This window comes from Cnephaeus nilssonii (assembly GCF_951640355.1).
Source record: "Cnephaeus nilssonii genome assembly, chromosome: X".
Classification (NCBI taxonomy): domain Eukaryota; kingdom Metazoa; phylum Chordata; class Mammalia; order Chiroptera; family Vespertilionidae; genus Cnephaeus; species Cnephaeus nilssonii.
The window spans coordinates 79,740,761-79,761,723 of record NC_137071.1 but is presented as its reverse complement, the minus strand read 5'-3'; the positions used below and the strand labels follow the sequence as shown (position 1 = coordinate 79,761,723).

Sequence of the window (20,963 nt, the reverse complement as noted above, 5' to 3'; positions counted from 1 at the left end):
GCCTGGTCACCCCTAACTGCCCTCTCCTGCAGGGTTGATCACCTCCAACTGCCCTCCCTTGCAAGCCTGGTCCCTCTCAACTGCCCTCCCTTGCAGGCCTGGTCCCTCACAACTGCCCTCCCTTGCAGGCAGGGTGCCTCTCAACTACCCTCTCCTGCTGGCCATCTTGTAGTGGCCATCTTGTGTCCACATGGGGACAGGATCTTTGACCACATGGAGGCAACTATATTGTGTGTTGCAGTGATGATCAATCTGCATAGTACTCTTTTATTAGATAGGATACAGGCCTGGTACAGAGGTGGGGGCCAGCTGGTTTGTCCTGAAGGATGTCCTGGATCAGGGTGGGGTTCCCTTGGGGCGTGGGGTGGCCTGAGTGAGGGGCCTGTGGTGGTTTGCAGGCCAGCCACACCCCCTGGCAACCCAAGCGAGGCCCTGGTATCTGGAATTTATTTTCCTTCTACAATTGAAACTTTGTAGCCTGGAGCGGAGCCAAGCCTGCTGCTCCCTCTGAGGCGGCAGCCATTTCTGTGGCAGTTAATTCACCTTCTACAATTGAAACTTTGTAGCCTTAAATGGGTGAGCCCGGCCAGGTTGTGCGGAAAGCTTTGCTTCCCCTGTTGCCGCCAGCAACCCTGGACTGCTCTCTCAAGCTCCATTCTGCTGCCATTTGTTTGAATTTGTTTACCTTCTATAATTGAAACTTTGTAGCTTGAGTGGAGGCTTAGGCCTGCAAGGGCTATGGAAAGCTTGGCTTCCTCTGTTACCTGGGAAACCTTGCTCTCTGTGACTGTAGCCATCTTGGATGGGGTTAATTTGCATACTCGCCCTGATTGGCTGGTGGGCGTGGCTTGGATGGTGGGCGTGGCTTATGTAGCGGAGTGGTGGTTAATTTGCATATTACCATTTTATTAGAGAGGCTATTATATAGGAGCAATACTGCTAAAGAGACTTCCTTAATGAATTAAGATATGAGATGGCTACAGAATGAGTTATTTCTTCTTAGCTGATTCCTTTGATTGGTAGATTTTTCAAACAACAATTCAAAGGCCATGCATGCTTACTACCCAGATTATTTCAGTAAAAATGCTACTTGGCGCTATGTAATGAAATTTGTTTAAATAACTGCTCCAGAACCTTTCTGAATGTTTGTTCAAAAACCTCTGTCTTGCATAAGGGATATAATCCCTAGTGATTAAGTCTATTTCATTTTTGAAGCCATCTCTGATATCAGCAACATTAAGTACCACGGATGATTCTCTGTGATGGGAGGATGTTGCCACAAAGCTTCCTTGGCAAATTATCCTAAGCACTCTCTTTTCTACCTTCCTACACTACCCTAGGATAACTTCTGCCAATAATCAAGTTCTCTGATACCAGGTATATTATTATCTGTAACCTTTTTTTGAAATCACAATTCCAACTCCAGCAGTATAATCCATTTCAAAGCACTGAGGGCAAGTGTCAAGCTAAGGTTTTCTCATGGTAAAGTTAAAGCTATGAAGTTTCACCCACCCCAAGGAGCATTTGCATTTAAGAGGAGTTTACTAATCCCAAATAACAGTGAGCAGATTTTGAACAGAGAAGCCCTTTGTACTTTGGATTAGAAGAACTGGGAACTCCAACTAAGCAAGGTTAATAACTGGAGGCAGTTGTTCAGTAGTTAAAGGAACCCAGCTAACCAGAACTGATAAGGAAATAAGCAGGAAAGAAAATAGAGATGACCATACAAGTTCTCTATTCAAGTGGCAGTTAGTTCCGTTTTAAATGTACTAGTAAGAGGCAAAACTAGGCATGGCAGTTTTTATGTTCCTGGTAGTATCACAGCATAAAATAATTCTCTCATAGATTGTGGGTGGTGTGTTTATTGGGGGTGCTAGGGAGGATGTAATGGCAGTAAAGTAGTGAAAAAATTAGGTAGATCTATATTACTGATGAGGATAGTTATCTAAAAAGAACAAGTAACAGAATGTTAAGTATGCATGAGCCTATCTACATTTAAAAAATGTGAAGAGAATAATATAGAAGGATACCCACCAAAACTTAATAGTTGTTACTATGAAGCACATGAGATGAAAAAACATGGATACTTGATTTTTTACTCTATTTTTCAAGATTAAATTTTTATTTTGATTTTAATATAAGTATGCATTTCTCTTCTTTCTAGATAGAGCAAATGGGTGAGTGAAGATGGCTAGCATACAGTAGCATTCACTTTGATAGTGTGTAACTGCAAAATGCAGAGTTAAATATCAACACAGAAGGTGAACATTAGGCATATATTTCTTTGAAAATTGGTCCCCAAATATATTTTATGGAAGGCTTATTAATAATGTTCACTGCTTTTAATAGTTATTTTTAAAAACCCAAACAATTCAAATATAAATTTTATGCCTGAACTGCGATATAGCAACAGTTTTAGGCAAAGCAAGGTGTCATATAAGGAAAAGTACCTTGCTTCCACCTGGCTTTTCCATACTTAAATTTCAGTATGAACAAACATACTCACTTTATATAATCCCAAATCAGACATATATTTACTATCCTGTGCATGCAAATACCCAATTGCTGATAATGACTAGCTCTGTATGTATGTATGAATAATTATGATATTCTCACAGTTGTACATACTCAAAAAGTCTTAGCTCAATATCTGATATACAAGACTCTTTTGAAAATGGAGTTGTATAATTTGTAGGAACTAGGAGGTGGTATATGAAGGTTCACTATAAAAGTCTTTTAATTTCTTTATAAATATTTTAAGTCTAAAATGTTGGGGTAAAATATTGAACTGTAGGTTTAAAAGAATCCTGGTAAAATATAAATGTCTAATATCTCAGACAATGCTGTGTACAATGCTAAAACAAAAGTTTGTTAACTCCTCTTTCTCAAACAATTCTGATTATATCATACCTCTGTTTAAAACTTCGAATGAGTGTTTAAAGGCAATTGTTCTGCTATCTGAAATTTACTTTGAAATACATAAAAAATTAAGATGGATGAATGAATGGATAGAAGGATGAACATATATGTGATAAAACAAGGATTCCAAAATATTAACTAAGTAATGGGTATACAGATGCTGACTGTAAAATTCTTTTAGCTTTTCTGTATGTTTGAAATTTTTCAAAATAAAATATTGGAAAACAGCTTCAATTAACTATTCTGTACAATGAAAAGTCAAATTCTTGGCATGGCCTACTACACCCATTATATAACTCTAGCCTATCTTTTTAGCACTGCCCTCCCTCCACCTAACTACTTGAGTTCCAAAGGGTCTCTTGCTTCCATGTCTTTGTATATAGTGTTTACTCTGAGTAGAGTGTCCTTCATACTTGTTGGACTCATCTTTTGATATTCCACTTAAATGTCAATACCATCTTGAAACTTTCTAAATTCCCTCAAGCAGAATAAAGGACTTTTTCTTCTATGCTCTTGGCACATATCTAATCTAATAATAGACAAATATGCAAATTGACTGCACCTTTGCTATGCCCAAGCCACGCCCACCAGCCAATCAGGACAAATATGCAAATTATCCCAACAAAGATGGTGGCTAATTTGCATATCGCTACAGCTTAGAAAGAAGCCAAGAGCTGCAGAAGGGAGCAAAGCTGCAGAGAAGCAAGCAAGCCGGGGGGAGGAGAAGGGAGGAGCGGAGGCGGGGCCAGGGGAGAAGGGAGGAGCAGAGGCGGGGCCAGGGGAGAAGGGAGGAGCGGAGGCGGGGCCAGGGGAGAAGGGAGGAGCGGAGGCGGGGTCAGGGGAGAAGGGAGGAGTGGAGGTGGGGCCGGGGGAGAAGGGAGGAGCGGAGGCGGGGCCAGGGGAGAAGGGAGGAGTGGAGGTGGGGCCGGGGGAGAAGGGAGGAGCGGAGGCGGGGTCAGGGGAGAAGGGAGGAGTGGAGGTGGGGCTGGGGGAGAAGGGAGGAGCGGAGGCGGGGCCAGGGGAGAAGGGAGGAGTGGAGGTGGGGCTGGGGGAGAAGGGAGGAGCGGAGGCGGGGCCAGGGGAGAAGGGAGGAGAGCCGGCTGGCGGAGAAGTTAGAAAAGCAGGGGGGCTGGCGGAGATCGCGGGGCGGGGGACAAGGGAGGAGAGCAGGCAGGATGGGGTAGAGTGCAGCAGGAAACCCTATTGCAGGATTTTTCCTGCAACGGGAACGCTAGTTTCTATTATAAAACTTATCATTCACAGACATTTACATGTCTGTCTTCATAGCCCCTTAAGATCTTGGAGGGCAAGAATTTTGTCGTCTTCATTTTGGTATTCCCAAAGCCCAGTAAAGTGCCTGGTACACTTATAGGAGCTTAACGTTTGCTGAACAAATTAGGTGGTGGTACCAATTAATGTGCTCCAATTTATACTTATCCTCTAAGTTATCTCTTGAATCCAACTCGATCTTCTCTAATCCTAATGCCACTTGCCTAGTTCAGGTCTTTTTTCTAGATTACTATAACATCCTAACAGTCCTCCCAGTGTCTATTCTTATTTTACCATCATCAGAATGTTGCCTGAATTTTGCTCTACAATGTGAAACAAGATTAACAAAAGTCAAATATTTTGTAGTCTATATTCAGTAATGATCTAAATAATCAGGATAAAAGGATTTTCTTAAAACTTTTTGAAAGAAAAGTTGTATGCTTAAGAACGATTTGTTCACCTGTTGAGAGTTCTCAACCTCCTACTATTTGTACCTTACTTAGGTAGTACTAGCACTGTCCCTGCCCTCAAGAAACTTTCAGACTAATGAGAAAAACAGACAGGAAAACAAATACAATGTGATAAATACCATAATTACTTGGGTGATGCAAAGGAAGGAAATAACTCTTGTAGGGACAGGGGGTGGCTGTGCAAGTTTCACTGGAATTGACACATTTGATATGCAAAGGGAAAAAAAGAAGCTGGAAAGAAGGATTGGGAATCTTTAGGGCACTGAATGCCTAGCTTCAGAGTATCAACTTACCTTTCTTATCAATGAGGAGCTAATTAGGGTTTTCTATTACACAGAATGACAAGATCAGGTCTGTTCAGAAGGGTAGCTAACAACACTGACTGGTGGCAGGAAAGTTTGGTATTTGGAATGGGTGTTTTTTATTAACGAGGTAAAAGGGATGATTTCTTAATATCCTGGTAAGCCCACAGCATCATTCAATTTCTTCTTTTTATTTTAGTAAACATTCACTCATCTTCTTACCTTGTCTTCATAGCCATTATCTGTGACATAAGTTGGAGGCTTTCCGGGATTGCGATAAAGAATGAAATCTCGACTGCATGATAGAAAACAAAGGTGGATGAGAAGAGATAATTTAGCATATGCAAGAGGTAGTTATAAGAATGTGTATTTATGCTTTGAAACTGCTGACCTTATTCATATAAAATAATCCAAATGTTTAAGAGGCTAAATAATGCTAACTCATGGTAGACAAGCTACTGGCCTGTAAAGTTCTATAGATTTTTAAAAACATATCTTAATTTAGAGGAAGGGGCAGTAAAGATAGATTACCAACTGTATGTATGTTTGTGAGTTTTGGAGGCTTCCATTTATTTAAAACAGGGGTGCACAAATTTTCCTTGATAAAAGACCAGATAATAAACATTTCAGCTTTTTCAAGCCCTGTTTTATTCAGCTTTCATTTTGCAGTATAAAAGCAACCATAGAAAAGGATAAAAAAATGCACATGACTGTGTTCCAATAAAACTTTATAGACACTAAAAACTGAATTTCATATAATTTTCACATGCCATAAAACATTATCCTTCTTTTGATTTTTTAACCATTTAAAATTTTAAAAAGTATTCTCAGCTCTAAGGCCATACAAAAGCAGATGGCAGACCAATTTAAGAGCTGGCCTGATTTAAAAGCCACCTGCCCAATGACTGCTATACTACCTCTTGCTGGATTTAGTGAGAAAAGAGCAGACCACAAAAACACTAACTTGAACAAGTCCCCCATAACAAGAGGGTTCTGACTCTACCCAGGTATATGCCATCTCACCATCCTCAGAATTGTGAAGGAGTCTTATACATATCAAACTTCTCAAATGAACAAGATTCCCACAAGCCTCTAACCTATATTATATAGCTTTTTCAAAACCCTAAGGTAGGTGTCCTCAAACTACGGCCCGCGGGCCACATGCGGGTGTTTTTGCCGTTTTGTTTTTTTACTTCAAAATAAGATATGTGCAGTGTGCATAGGAATTTGTTCATAGTTTTTTTTAAACTATAGTCCGGCCCTACAACAGTCTGAGGGACAGTGAACTGGCCCCCTGTTTAAAAAGTTTGAGGACCCCTGCCCTAAGGATTAGCCACAGAACACATATGCATAACCCATAGACACCGACAATAATGTGGTGTTGGCCAGAAAGAAGGGCGGGCCAGGGTTGAGTGGAGTTGGGCAAAAGGCGGGGAGGAGGAATGGGGACATCTGTAATAGTGTAAAAAATTAAAAAAAAAAAACCTACAGCTTTCAGATATGCCGCCACTTTTGCAGTTTCAAAACAAAACTTCCAAAGCATTAGAGTAGTGTTTCTCAAAATTTCCCCCATGATCACCTCCCAAAAGGGACACTTTAGACTTTTCTTAATTTCCCTATGAAATTTTAATACCCACAGTATGTAAATTTTTTGTCCTCGAACCAATTTCTACCCTCATGGAAGCAATACAACCCTATTGAGAATGCATGCAAAAGAGGCACAAAGTTAAACAAAATTCTAAGATAAGCATTCTAATTAGCCACAGGAACAATAACAGCAGTTCTTAAAAGTCTTTTATTCTTCCATTCAAACTGACACAAATGCTAGAGATTCTCCACCTAAAATTACCCTAATGAACTTTGCTTAGACCTCTTCCTTCTACATATCAATGCATCAAATCTAAAATTTTCCCAATACTAAAGGGAATTTAATAGAAACCCGGTGCACGCTCGCACACGCACACACACATGCACACACACACACCCTTTAAAAAAAGGAGATTCCACTTACTTATAAATTAGAGAAAGAGCTCTTATTTCCAGCTGTCCAGCACTTTCCTAAATATAAATAGTTTTTATAAACATTGAGTAGCTAGAAAGTACAAGTTTTTGCAAGTTTATAATTTTTTTTTTAGATGAAGAATTTGTAGAACACAATATAACTTGCTTTGAGACTTGGGATACTGTGATAGTTACTAATTAACATAAACTTATTGTGGAAAAAAAGGACCCAAAGACCTTAGTTATTAAGTAACAAAGACAGTTAATATGGGAGATTTAAAAGGCACAATAAAAATGTAATTAGTGTAAAAATATGAAGTTAGCAGGGTATTAGTACATGTGCTTTAAGCCCAGAACTATGGAATTAATTTAATCACATAAACTTTTAATTAAATATGTGTTTATGGATCTTACTTCCACTTAAAGATAACTACAAATCGGGAGAATTGTTTAATAACCTCCTAGTAACATTCATTACCACCCCCCATTAAAATGATAATGGCTTAGGTTTGTCCAGTTCCCAAGCAGCGTGTATTCTTTCACTCATCTATGGATGATAAAATTGTTAAACACACAATTCTCAATATTCAACACAGAATAGGTCAGCTGCCAGCCTCTAAACTTTTGTAAGAACTATTTGATTCAACACAGCTGGCTACTTAAGAAACTAAATAGATTGGCTCTAGCTAAAGCAACAAGCTGAATGATTATTTAGGTTCTTATTCCAAATACTACTCTGAAAAGATTAAACCCCCATATTTTATCTTACCTTGGGATCTCCCAACCGTTCCAGGTATTTCTCAAAAGATCCCTCCACATACTTCAAAAATAAAACAAACTTGACTTAACCAAATACATAGCATTACTAAAGTCTGATCATATTCTGCAATATTATCCTCCAATGGATTTTTGTTCAGCTTAATAATTATGGTACTAAATTACTACTTTGCCCAGCACCTCAAGAAGATTTGCACAAAAGCTATGGGTGGAGAAAAGCTGTACTATAAAAGTATGTTAGGAACTGGTCCTGGCTTATCCATACACCAGTGCATTTCCTCAACTGCTATGCCTATAAGTTTCTTTTGAAATGTCAACTTGACAATTTTCATAAATCAAGCAAGCCCAATAATTATAAACCCAATATTTTAAATTTTACAGGAGATATGCATTTACAAAGTTAAAATTTTGAGGAAGTTTAAAGGGAATTTTATTAGTTTCAAAAAAGCCCAGGGCACAAGGAAACTTTTGGGGGCAAATGTTCTCTCTCTTAATTGCAGTGGCAGCTGCATGACTGTATTGCCAAAACTAAAATTGCTCAACTTAAAATGGTGATTTTTACTGAATGTAAAATACACCTCAATAAAAATAAAATTACATTAAACTCAGGGAATATAAATCTCATTCCATACATACATATCTAGTATTAAATATAACTAGAATTTTAAAATACAATTTTGAATTTTTCTCAATCCTTTTAAACAGCTTTATTGAGAAATAATTGACATACAATAAACTGCACATATTTAAATAGCACAGTCAAATAAGTTTTGACATATGTATGCACCCATGAAACCATCATGATAATCGTGATGGTGAATATATCCATCCTCCCCATAAGTTTCCTTGTGCCCCTCTCTAACTCCACTGACACACAAGCAATCACTGACCTGTTTTAATCACAACAGGTTGGTTTGCATTTTCTTTAGTTGCATATAAAGGAAATCATACAGTATGTACATTTTTGGGGAGTCTGGCTTCTTTCACACAGCATAATTATTATGAGACTCGTCCACATAGTTTTAAAAATTTACACACATATTTTTGTTACTCAAAATGTGGTCCACAAACAATAGCAAGCATCACTTGGGAGTTTGTTAACAATGCAAAAATCTTGGGCCCCAGATCAGACCTACTAAATCAGAATTGTATTTTAACAAGGTCTCCAGGTGATTTGTATGCACAAAAATACTTGAGATGCACTGCTTTACACCATGGTCTTACATTAAAGTAATTAATGAACAATCCTTTTCCCAGGTGTTGTAAAGACTGTAATTAACTTTAAGGTAATAAGCTTAAAAGTCAAAAAGCCTTCACATATTTTTAAAATTCAATGTAACCTGTTGAGCAAATTAAGAGTAAACCTCAAACAGCAGGCAAATATCCATAATATAAAAGTAGAAGAAAAATAGTACCGGAAGGGCTAGTATGATAAAAATTTAATGGACTAATGAAAGGGCACACTTAATGTAAGACCTTGATAAAAATCTCTATTTGTTAACAAGAATTCAAGTACTTCAATGTATAGAAAGATGCTTTCTAAAAATTGTTTTAAAGTCAATCATTAGTGACAGAGCTCCAATTACCAGTTTGACACAGAAAAACATGGATGTTTAGAACTAATTCGTTTCCTTACATTAAGTTTTATAAGATTCTTCAAGCATTGTGCACTGAATTAAGCAAGAGAACGAAGGGTGTTCCCATTTGTACATGTCTTAAAATATATACATTTAAAAACATTAACATAGGCATACCTTTCGTGAACTATGATTAATTGTTCAAGGAAACAGTGGTATAGATAATACAAAACAGAAGTCAAAGTACGACTTTTTAGGGTTTGAAGGTTTTTTTGGTGTGTGGGAGTAAGAAAGTAATGGGAAGAATACAGATTGTTTTGTTTTTTATCTTAGTTTTTAGAGTACAAAACAATCTAATTCTGGAGGAGGTCCAGAAATGTGCTAGCTAGGGTGAAGCTAGCAGAAAATTGAATATTTGCTGCTGGGATTGCATATAATTTTCATATATAGATGCTCAAAATTCATTTCCCATCTGCTACATACTCAAATGACAACTCTCCCTTGGGTATGTATTCTACTTACAGACTCAAAAGTTTGTTGATTTTCTCTCATATATGAGACACAAGCCTTCCTGATTTCCAAATGATGGACTTGGCTGCAAAACAACTAAAAAGAGAAAAGCTTACAGTCAGCAGTCATTTGAAATAGAAGCTTCTAAATTAAGACTAGGAACTGGACACTTAAAGTCCCCCTTACTCAGAACGTATGTGGGAAATCAAGTCCTGATATTACTAACATCTGTTTTTGTCACCTTTCGTGAGACTGGGGAGAAATGATTCTGTTAAGCTCCCCCTTTTCTACTCTTTATGGGCACAGTTTGAATATTTTTCCTTAGGCATAAAATTTAGAGGAAGCAGGGGCTTGCTTATAAAGGATCAAGATAAATTTCAATTTTTTCTTTAACCCCATTATTTTACCTCTCATACATTCCAAAGTAGTATTTAGAAAACAGAAAAGATAGCAAAGGCACAGCAGTATATTTGGACTAATCAGCAAAGGTATGCACCAAGCTAATAAGTAGCAGACAGACCTGGATAATTTTACTAGGAAAGAAAAAAGGGGATTTTTGTTTTTGTGGGCTACAGGTCTTCTAGCTACAGTACCATGCCACATCACAAACTCTGAAATCTAAGTATAGGGAAGATATATTTGCTTTCCTTTTACCTGCTCCGAAATAGCCCGAAAGAGGCAAGAGGCATCCTTGGCAGTCAGCTTTCGAAACAGTCCTAAGCTGCCTAAATATTCATCCATTGTTGCCTCACTCAGAGACTTCTGGCCGCAGTACTTTTTCCATCCTTTATGCATTGTGCACGGAGGGTGGAGATTGGGGAATGGAAGAAAGGAACACAAGTGTAGCCAGAAGAAAAAGCAAGGTGCAGATAGGAATGGGTAGTAGTGACAAGGACTTGCTTATGCAGGTATCCGGAAAGCAGCCCAAAGTCTAGGCATGAGAAGGCAGTTGGAGTCAGCGCTGCAGAATCTTGGCACTTCTCAGGAGCAGAAGCAAAGAGCTGGCTTCCCCAGGACTAGTCGAGATCCTGTGAAAAGAAGAGGAAGAACCAATGCTCCTAGGAATAGAGAACTAGACTTGAGGAAGACATGGGAGGGAGAAGGGTACTTGCAGAGCTACTTTGCTGGGGAAGAGTGGAATTAACCCAATCAGCCCAAGGTTGAGAGAGGTATGCACAAGCAGCTGAGTTTTGGGACCAAAGGGAAGCTGAGTTTGCAGCTTAACTCAGGGCAACTGCTCCACGAGGCTGCCAAGGAACTGCAATAACACCCAGGTGTATATGATGTAGCCTGGCCCACATTACATTGCTGTAAAACCTCTGCCCAAGTTACCTGCTCCTATAGTTATATGGAAATGAGAGGGGGGAAATCTGAACCTAATAGTAAGATTTTGTATTAAGAATATCTTTTTAAAAAGCAAAGGGTGGCACCCTTAATATATAGGTACAGAGGTCACAATTCAAGCAAAGTAAAGTGCCAAAGCAGTTATCTAGATATTTCAGATAATGGGATTTAAGTAATCTCATTCAGTTCTAGTCAACAGAGCCAAATATCAACAGTACAACGATTGAAATTTCTTTTGAGAGCCAAATTTTTTAAACTTAAACTTCTTCTAACGCCACTTTTTCAAAATAGACTCGCCCAGGCCGTGGTATTTTGTGGAAGAGCCACACTCAAGGGGCCAAAGTGCCGCACGTGGCTCACGAGCCACAGTTTGCTGACCACGGTCCTAGATAATAATAACCCTATGATATGATCACAAAAACTAATTCCATTAGCTATGCTAGGAAACAGTGATACATTTATTGACTAATATCTACAAACTATTGTATAGCTTTAACAAAAAGAGAATATGCAAAAAGTGTTTCTTAAAAATAAAAATAATTTTAATTGAAGCAGCATGAAAGGAATAATTTAGCCACAAACTTTAAAGAGTACATTTAAAATACTGGGGCACAGCACTGAAGGTGTTGGACAATGAGAGGCATGTTTCAGTGTATTATTAGAGCACTTTTCCAGAAAAATTAAAAATTACTCTGAATTCTGAGAAAACCAAAGTAAAATATGACTGTGCTTTATAAGGTTCAAAGACATGACTGCTCACTTGAGTCCATGGTCAAGTGTCTTGTTTTTATTTAAATGACAAAATCCAATTCCCTTCTTACTTTTCTAAATGTTAAAAAAATAGATCAAAATTAGGTTCTGGAGAAATTTCAAAATTCAGCTGCCTTGAAAACTGTTTTTCTTGTAACTGGATCTAGTAATAATGCCTACAGAGAAAGCATCAATAATCAATTTTATAATTTAAGAATGAAATAAAAGCATGGTAGAGAGAAGAATAAAATCTTGACATCCTTTTTAATGTGCCAATTTGAAATTACCTTCATTAATTTATTTTTTAAAAGAAACCATAACATTGAGGAAATTATTCCTTTTGTAAAAGTTCTGAAACATGATTTGGGAAGAGGAAATCACCATCTTTCTTTAAATCCACAAATTCACTGAAAAAAAGTTAAGGGTTATGAAAAGTACAAAGTCTTCATATTTATTGCTATTTAAATGAAATATAAGGTATATAAAAATTCAAGTAATACTAATCTATATACTTAATTTTGAGGAATAAAGGAAGGGAAAACTGGGAGGACAGAGAGAGAGAATCAAAAATAGAAAGAACAGGAAATAAAAACTAGAGACAGGAAGACAAAAAGAGAAAGAGGAAAGGGAAAATAACACAGAGAAAGCACACGAGACCCACACAAATATAAATTGATTTTTGACAAAGAGTACAAGAGCAGTCTAATAGAGAAGACAGTAGTTTCATTAAATGGTGCTGGAACAATTGACAGCCATATGCAAAAGAAAAAAAAATGATCCTCAACCTATACCTCACACATTATATAGCAATTAACTCAAAATAGATCAAAGACCTAAACGTAGAACAAAACTTCAACTTTCTGAAGAAAGCATAGGAGAAAATCTTCAAGGCCTTGAGTTAGCCAGAGTTCTTATATGTAATATAAGAAAAAAATTAATTGGAATCAAAATGAAAATCTTTTGCTCTGCAAATGACAGGCGAACGATAATACAAGCCAGACTAGGAGAAAATATTTGTACATTACCTATCTGACAAGAAAAAATTTTTTAATCAAAATATATAAAGAACTCTCATAAGTCAACAGTAAGAAAACAATAGAATTTTAAAATGGGCAAAAGATTATACATTTCACTGAAGATATGGTTAATAAGCACATAAAAAGATGTTCAACCACTATGCTGTACACCTGAAACTAATATATTTAATATTAACGATATTTTTAAAAATATATTTTTATTGATTTTTAGAGAGGAAGGGAGAGGGAGAGATAGAAATAGCAATGATGACAGATAATCATGGATCAGCTGCCTCCTACTTGCCCCCACTCATTCACAGGTTTTTGTTTGGACATGTTTCTATTCTATTGGGTAATACCCAGGAATGTAGTTGCTGGATCATATGGTAAATGATGTTTAACTGTTTGAGGAACTGTCAGACCGTTTCCCACAGCTGCAGCACCATTTTACATTCTCATCAGTAGTGTACAAGGGTTCCCATTTCTCCATATCCTGTCAATATTCCATCTCTTGATTACAGCAATACTGGTGGGTGTGAAGTGGCAGCTCATTGTGGTTTTGTTTGGATATCCCTGATGGAAAATAATGTTGAGCATCTTTTTCATGTGCCTATTGGCCATCTGTATATCTTTAATGAAATACCGCTACATACATCTTAGAATAACTAAAATAATTTTTTAGCAGACAATACCATGCAGAGCAACTGGAACTCTCATATGTTGTTGGTGGGAATATAAAATAGTAAAGCCACTCTGGAAAAATAGTTTAGCAGTTTCTTATAAAGTTAAACAGTTAAACATAGAGTTACCATTATGACCCAACAATCCCATTTTTTTGGTATCTCCCCAAGACAAATGAAAACTTAAGTTCAAAAAAAAAAAAAAAAAAAAAAAGAAAACTTAAGTTCATACAAAAACATGTACATAAATGTATATAGTAGCTTTTTTCATAATTCACCCAAAACTGCAAACAATCCAAACATCCTTCAACTGGTGAATGGACAAACTGTGGCATAGCCATATAATAGAATATTCCCCAGCAATAAAAAAATGAAGCATTGATAGACACAGAACATGTATGAATCTCAAAAGCACTGTGTTATGAGACAGAAGACAGATTTAAAGGCTACATACAGTATGACTGTATTTATATGTCATACTGGAAAGGCAAAACTATAGGAAAGGAAAACAGAGCAGTTGCTGCCAGTAGTTGGGGTGGCAGAGAAGAAGAGTTGACTACAAAGGGATAGCACAAAGGATGTATTGGGGTATCCGAAGTATTGTGGTAGTGGTTACATGAGTATGCATTTGTTGAAACTTATAGAGCTGTACAAGAAAAAAATGCTAATTTTGCTGTATTTAAATTTTAAAAACGAATAAAACAAAAAGCAGTAGAAGGAATAGAATTTCGAGTTGAGGAGCTCACAGAACAGACAAGATTGGAGAGAAAAAGCAAGCAAATTAGAAGGTCAATCCAGGAAAGCCAACACCTAACCAACAGGAAGCTCAAAAAGAGATGAAGAAAGTAGAGGGGAAGAAATGATGATGGTGATGATGATGATATCATGAAAATTCTAGCACTGCAGGATATGATTATCTTTATTTAGATGAAAAGGTTCCATGAAGTAGCCACAACAATGAAAACAAAAAATGATGACCAGCAATGCACATAAAGTCAGGGGATAAAGAAAAGATTTTAAAATCTTTCAGAGAGAAAAAAGGGGTCACGTACAAAAGATTACACATATGCATAGCAATAAACTTCTCAATAGAACTAGAAGCTAGAAAACAATATAGTTCAATATTTGAGGGGAAAGCATTTCCAATCTTGAATTCTATATCACACTATCAATCAGATGTTGGAGTTTTCAAAAATGAAATATTAAAATAATTTACTTTCTCAGAAAGCTACTGGAGAAATATTCAAAACCAAAATAAAAAGTTTAAACCGCAGAATAAGGTAGGAAAGCACAGTATCCTGGAAACAGAAGATTCAATATAAGAGAGAAGCAAAGGAATTTCCACTTTAAGGATGAAGGGGAACTCTGAGGACAAAATAGAGAACAACCAGTTCAGGTAAAAGGACGAAGAACACCAGCGCAAACAGCTTTTATAAAGCTTTCAAAAAGCTTTTATAAATAAGTAATAGAAGTTATAGATGACCTAATGTATTTAAACATACTAGGATATATACCTCTGTTGGAGAATTTGAGGATGTTTCTATAGAATATTGAGCAAATGAAAAGAAGTATACAAAAAGGGTAAAAGTTTTATAGAAAAGGAAATGTAATCAATGAACATGGCTCGGATGTGATCAATATTATACTTAAGTAATTTTAATAATGTCAACACTGAAAACATCTCACAGGAACTGATAAAACTACCTTTTTGTGTTTTTTTTTAATGTAAATATCATCAATAGATAGATGGTCATATATAGGAAGTAGGATCAGAGATGGAGAGGAGTGGCACATAAAACTGCTGTTTCTTATAAGCCTTGTAGAACTCATTAATATTTTATATTATTTACATGTATTAGCTTAAGAAATAAAAATTAAATTTAAAAGTTATGCAGTATGTGAGCAAGAAACTGAATAGCAAAATAAACTGAAAAACAAGTAGAATTTTACAGCTACTTTTTCTCTTATAGATGAAAAAATCGGATTTCAAATAATTATGACTTGTCCAAGTTTTCCCATCCATTCAGTAACAGTACTAGGATTACAACTATATATTGTTGCACGATTATAATAAAGAGGAATTGTATACCAAAGAAAAGATATGAACAAAGGCTCAGAGGTGGTTAAGTACAGGTTATGTTCCCCAAATTAGTACAATAGGAATTTATTTAATGCTGTCCTTAGAAATATCTATTGCACCTGAAATCCCTTGGCTATTCTTCAACAGCTAACTACACTAATCCTATAAACCTCTAAAGCAGTGGTTCTCAAATAAAGGGCTTGATAAAACACAGATTGCCCCACACTCAGAGCTTGTCTCAGAGCTAGACTGGGTCCTGAGAATATCAAGTTCTCAAGTGTTGCTGATGCTGCTGGTCCAGGACCACACTTTGAATAGCAGTGCTTTAGAACAATGTGTTCCACAAGTTATTACTAAGTGTTGTTAAAGGAGTTTCAAGGCCAAAATTTCAGGAACACTGCATATGATAATCCTATTTTTGAGTTGCAAAAAAAAGGTTTGGGAAAGGCCAGGTCAAAGTTAAGCAGGTTAACTTAATCCATTTCAGTTATTAAGGTGTTGTATGCACTATAGCTATTACTTTTAAATTGTTTCAAAGTTTGAGAAATTTGCTCTAGAAATTTTTCTGTGACTATACCTAAAGTTGTTAGGATAATTAGCTAAGACACTGCATATCAAGTGAGTAATAAGTGCTTATTGAAGTATTGACAAATGTCAGCTGCCAAATAAAACAGTAAGAAATTATTCTTTGGTAAAAGGAGAGAGAGGGACAGGGAGGGAGGGAGAGGGAGAGGGAGAGGGAGAGGGAGAGAGAGGGAAAGAGGGAGAGAGGGAGAGAGGGAGAGAGGGAGAGAGGGAGAGAGAGAGAGAGTGGGAGAGAGGGAGAGAGAGAGAAAGGACGAACCAGAAGGAAGGAAGGGAAGGAACAATTTTACCTAAATTCTCCTGGAAATGGAATCAAAGTTCAAATATACTCCCCAGAAAAATTTTTCCCAACCCTGATGGAGTTCCTTCCTTTAACATTGGAAAATAGTAGGAAGAAAAATGACTGCTTTAAAGACTTTTTAGGCACTGTACTCTAGATACCGATTAAAATAAAACAAATTGAAGAAAACAAAAATAACTAAAAATAAGTATTTATTTGATGCGTCAGAAAACTGATGTGCTTTAACTTTATAATTACTACTTTTTATATTGTGATTAACTTAAAAATGTTATTTGTTATTTTAATTGCTAAAATTCTATTTCTTCTTTCACTGATCAAATGGAGAAATTCACTGTAGTACAACATATGAATATAATGTTAATAATTCTAAGATAATTATATTCTAATATATTCCTAATCTTATATTGGAATTATATGTATAGAGAATTCTTATGTAAGATAATTATAATATTTTAATTCTAAAATAACACTCCATGTTTCAACCAATTAAATAATGTATATGTCTGAATTTTCTAAGCATATATTATCTGCAAGATATGTAGTTGTAAATGTATATGTAACATGATACTTCAGAGTTATTTTAGAGTCTGAGAGGCAATATGGTACCATGAAAACATTATGAATTTTGTTACACCACTTTAATCTCTGTGGGTGCATAATCTCTAAGTTCTCTTTAAGGTCTAAGGAACTGTGATTCTGTGATTCAATGGTGAATAACAGATTTGCCCTCCCTTCAGTTGGTCAAATTTGTGATCAACATTAACCATAAAAATAACTTTTAGGGGGATTAACCTATTATCCTGGCAAATTGTAGTGTTGATTAACCCATACAGAAATGAATAATAAATCTTACCTTACTAAATGAAAAATACAAACTTATCGATTTTTAGATAAGAATATTTGTAACTGTGTGGTGATGGACATTAACTGAACTTACTGTGGTAATCATTTTGCAGTATATACACATATCAAACAATTATGTTGTACACCTTAAACTTATACAATGCTATATGTCAATTATATCTAAAAGTAGAAAAGACAAAGATAATACATATACATAAAACAACTGTTGACAGAACCTGCTAAAAAGGCAATTAGTATTAAGAAAATTTAATACTAAACCATTTATTTCAATTATTTTTAGCACCAAATAACTGGAGGCCAATTGGGGGAAATAGCTCCTCAACTATATAGAACCACTTTTTAAGGTTTTTCATTCTTTAAAAACATAATGGAAAACTTTTAAAACAACATTTCTTAACAGCACCCTGAAACTAGAACCTGTCAGTTCTTTTCATGGTAGACATTTAAACAGAATTAGCAAAGTAGAATTTATGAAGGAAGGGAACATAATGGTTCTAAAACAAAATTAGGCCCCAGGGACCCTATTCAACCTCCTCAAGTTTTAGGAAGGAGACAAAGATAAGAAAAAGAATTTCCCAGAGCAGTGATCCTTGTTCAGATATGCAAAACTAAAGAAACATTACCAAGAGCCACTTGCTTTCAATTCCTTCTCTTCCCTTCTTCGACCTGAAACATTCTAATATAGATTAGAAAAATGGCACTTTGTTTTAAAATACATCATATTGGCACAGAAATACTGATGGTTGCTTTTGGTTGTTTCTGGATTTAAGATACTTGCAATATCTAATCAGTCTACAGACATACAAGGAAGCAAGGAAGCGATTGAGGGAAGGGAGAATAAAGACCAGAACATTCTTTTCTGTTTTTATGCATTGGAAATACCCATTCACTGAAAATTCTAAATAAACTTTAATTCTCTAACTATAGCCCCAGCTAGTGACTGAATGTGAAAATAAATATGAAATCTAATGATGACTTTGCTTTCTCTAACATTTAGATCTATGTACTTTGAATTCTAGGGTAATATTTCTAGGCCTATTCCTACTTCTTAAAACAAAAACTCTAATCAAGAGGAAATATATTATTCCAATGACATTTTTTATTTTCAAACATGCCACAACAAATGGTTTTATCTCAGAAAGCACCTATGAGAAAAGTTACTTTTATGAATTCACAAAATGGAAAAGTAAGATGCAGAATATTTAGGATGAAGATTTAGGAATCTTCTCTCCTAAATTTGGGGAGTGTATTATCCACCCAATTCACACTATTAGTGGAGAAACAACCAACACATCCTATTCAAAAGTGAAAATGAACAGTAAAAAAGATGTAATATATGGCCTCTCACAGACATCTTTCCAACTATCAGTTCAGAAAATACTTTAGAAGCACATTTGACAGTAAATGAGTAACTCATAATTATGTATTGCGTTAACAAAGAGCCTAATGTAGTATATCCTAAAATAATCACTAGGAATGAAAACATTCCACTTAGTTCCTTTTATCAATTAGAAACAGTGCTGCACAAAACATTATGGGTAATAGATACTGAATTAACAGTGTAAGAGTATTAAGGTTAGTTTAAAAATGTGTTGTTTGGTATGTTTTAACCTTGAGCAAAGTTTATAATTTGTTAGAAAAATTAGGAATTACTAAACTTAAATGTATTTAACTAGAGGGTTTAATTTTTAAAAAGTCTAGTAGTTATGAATAATTGCAGTGTCCTCAGTCTAGGGATTTTTAACGTGGGGCCTCAAAGTATCTGTAAACTCCCTGAAATACACAGGAAAATGTGTGTATGTATGAGTAGAGAGAAAATCAAGTTTTAAATATTTTGAAGGGTTCCATGACCCAAAGAATCTTAGAGAGCAGGACTGTAGCCATCAAAATAAAATGTTAGAGTACAAATCAACATAAATAATTGTAGCAAGAACGTAAACATTCATAAAGCCAGTAAAGATTTAGAAGTGAAATGCCAAGAGAAATATGTAATGGTATAAAGGCGCCTCAAAATATTTTTCAAGAATATAAAAGTCAAGAAGCATATTTCTACATTCCTTTTTGAAGCTAGCTAGATTTATTTGCCCACCTTTGGTCTAGCCACCTACAAAGATTATAGAATTAAAAGAATATACAATATCAAGATTGTGCTAGAATATTCATGTAAGAATTAACCATTTAACAAGGAATTAAACTGTGTTTGGTGGTTATCCTAGACATTTCTCCATGTAATCTTTCACAGGAAAGCATTATAACTACTGCTTTTACTAAATCTCTAATTTTTAGCATCATTATATTTTACTAAAAATTCCCAATAGGTCCTATTATTTGAAAGACCCTTAAATAACACTAGGATATTACGTTAAGTTCAGCACTGCTATTTTAGATGCCATTCTTATAAAAGCTTGATCCTACAAATTCCACCATACAACATGATGGTAACATCTTTCTCAACGAGCGAACCAAATATATTGTATTCAAAGGACAGTATGAAATGAATGTATGCAAGATGATAGTGTTTCTGGGAACCAATACCTAATCCTAAACAAGATAAAACAGTACAATGTTACAGAGGCACATTTATCATTTATGGAAAGCCTACTGTGTTTCCGGCAAAGAACTCAAAGAATGAGCTCCTCCTCAACTAAACTGTAAGAGTTTCTCTATAGCAAGAATTGTGTCCTCTGATAACAAACGTAGATTCTTATGCATTTATCTTAAAAGACTAATTGACTAAATGGGCTTGACATATTTAGGAAGTATAGCTGAGAGTACCTGGTGGTCAATTATATAAAAAAGGTTGGAAATGAGTTAAAGCCTGGAGGACTAAATAGTGACACCATTAATAGAGATAAGGATTTCAGAAAAATGAATATGAGAAATATGATTTTAGTTTGAGGCACATTTAAGGTACTTAGAGAATTGACAGACATGACAAGTAACTGGAAAATAGCACTCAGGAGTTGAAATCAGAGTTGGGGACATTGATAGGGGAGTCAACAGTAGAAGCCCTAGGCATAATGACAATACCAAGAAAAATATATAGAGAGAAGAGGACCAGCCTCAGCAGGTTTTGCTCAGTGGATAGAGCGTCAGCCTGCGGACTGAAGGGTCCCAGGTTTGATTCCTGTCCAGGGCACATGCCCGGATTGCAGGCTCGATCCCCAGTAGGGGATGTGCAGGAGGCAGCCGATCAATGATTCTCTCTCATCACTGATGTTTCTGTCTCTCTTTCCTTCTCCCTTCCTCACTGAAATCAATAAAAATATTTTTAAAAATAATAAATAAAGAGAAGAGGTCCAAAAATAGAATCTAAAACACAATGATTTAAAGAGAAAAAAAGAGCTAGTACATAACTTGCAACCAAGTAAACCTACTGGGATTTTCTCCACGTAGATTTTACGAGTAGAAATAAGTATGTTTTTAAATAGCAATGCAAAAACTGAAATAGGTTATATACCTGTAGCTATCACACAATTTAACTTTCTTGGAATATTCCCAATTTCAAATATTTTGTC

The 20,963-nt window shown here is 35.9% G+C and overlaps 1 protein-coding gene across 1 annotated transcript in view; it reads right to left on the bottom strand.

The window, feature by feature from the left end:
* Positions 1 to 20,963, bottom strand: part of ALG13 (ALG13 UDP-N-acetylglucosaminyltransferase subunit) — an 86,521-nt gene that overhangs the window by 55,228 nt on the left and 10,330 nt on the right. The window contains 7 exon segments of the mRNA XM_079765132.1: positions 5,183 to 5,255; positions 6,972 to 7,018; positions 7,731 to 7,781; positions 9,838 to 9,921; positions 10,480 to 10,628; positions 10,631 to 10,822; positions 10,825 to 10,853. Coding sequence (XP_079621258.1) covers positions 5,183 to 5,255; positions 6,972 to 7,018; positions 7,731 to 7,781; positions 9,838 to 9,921; positions 10,480 to 10,628; positions 10,631 to 10,822; positions 10,825 to 10,853 — 625 coding nt within the window.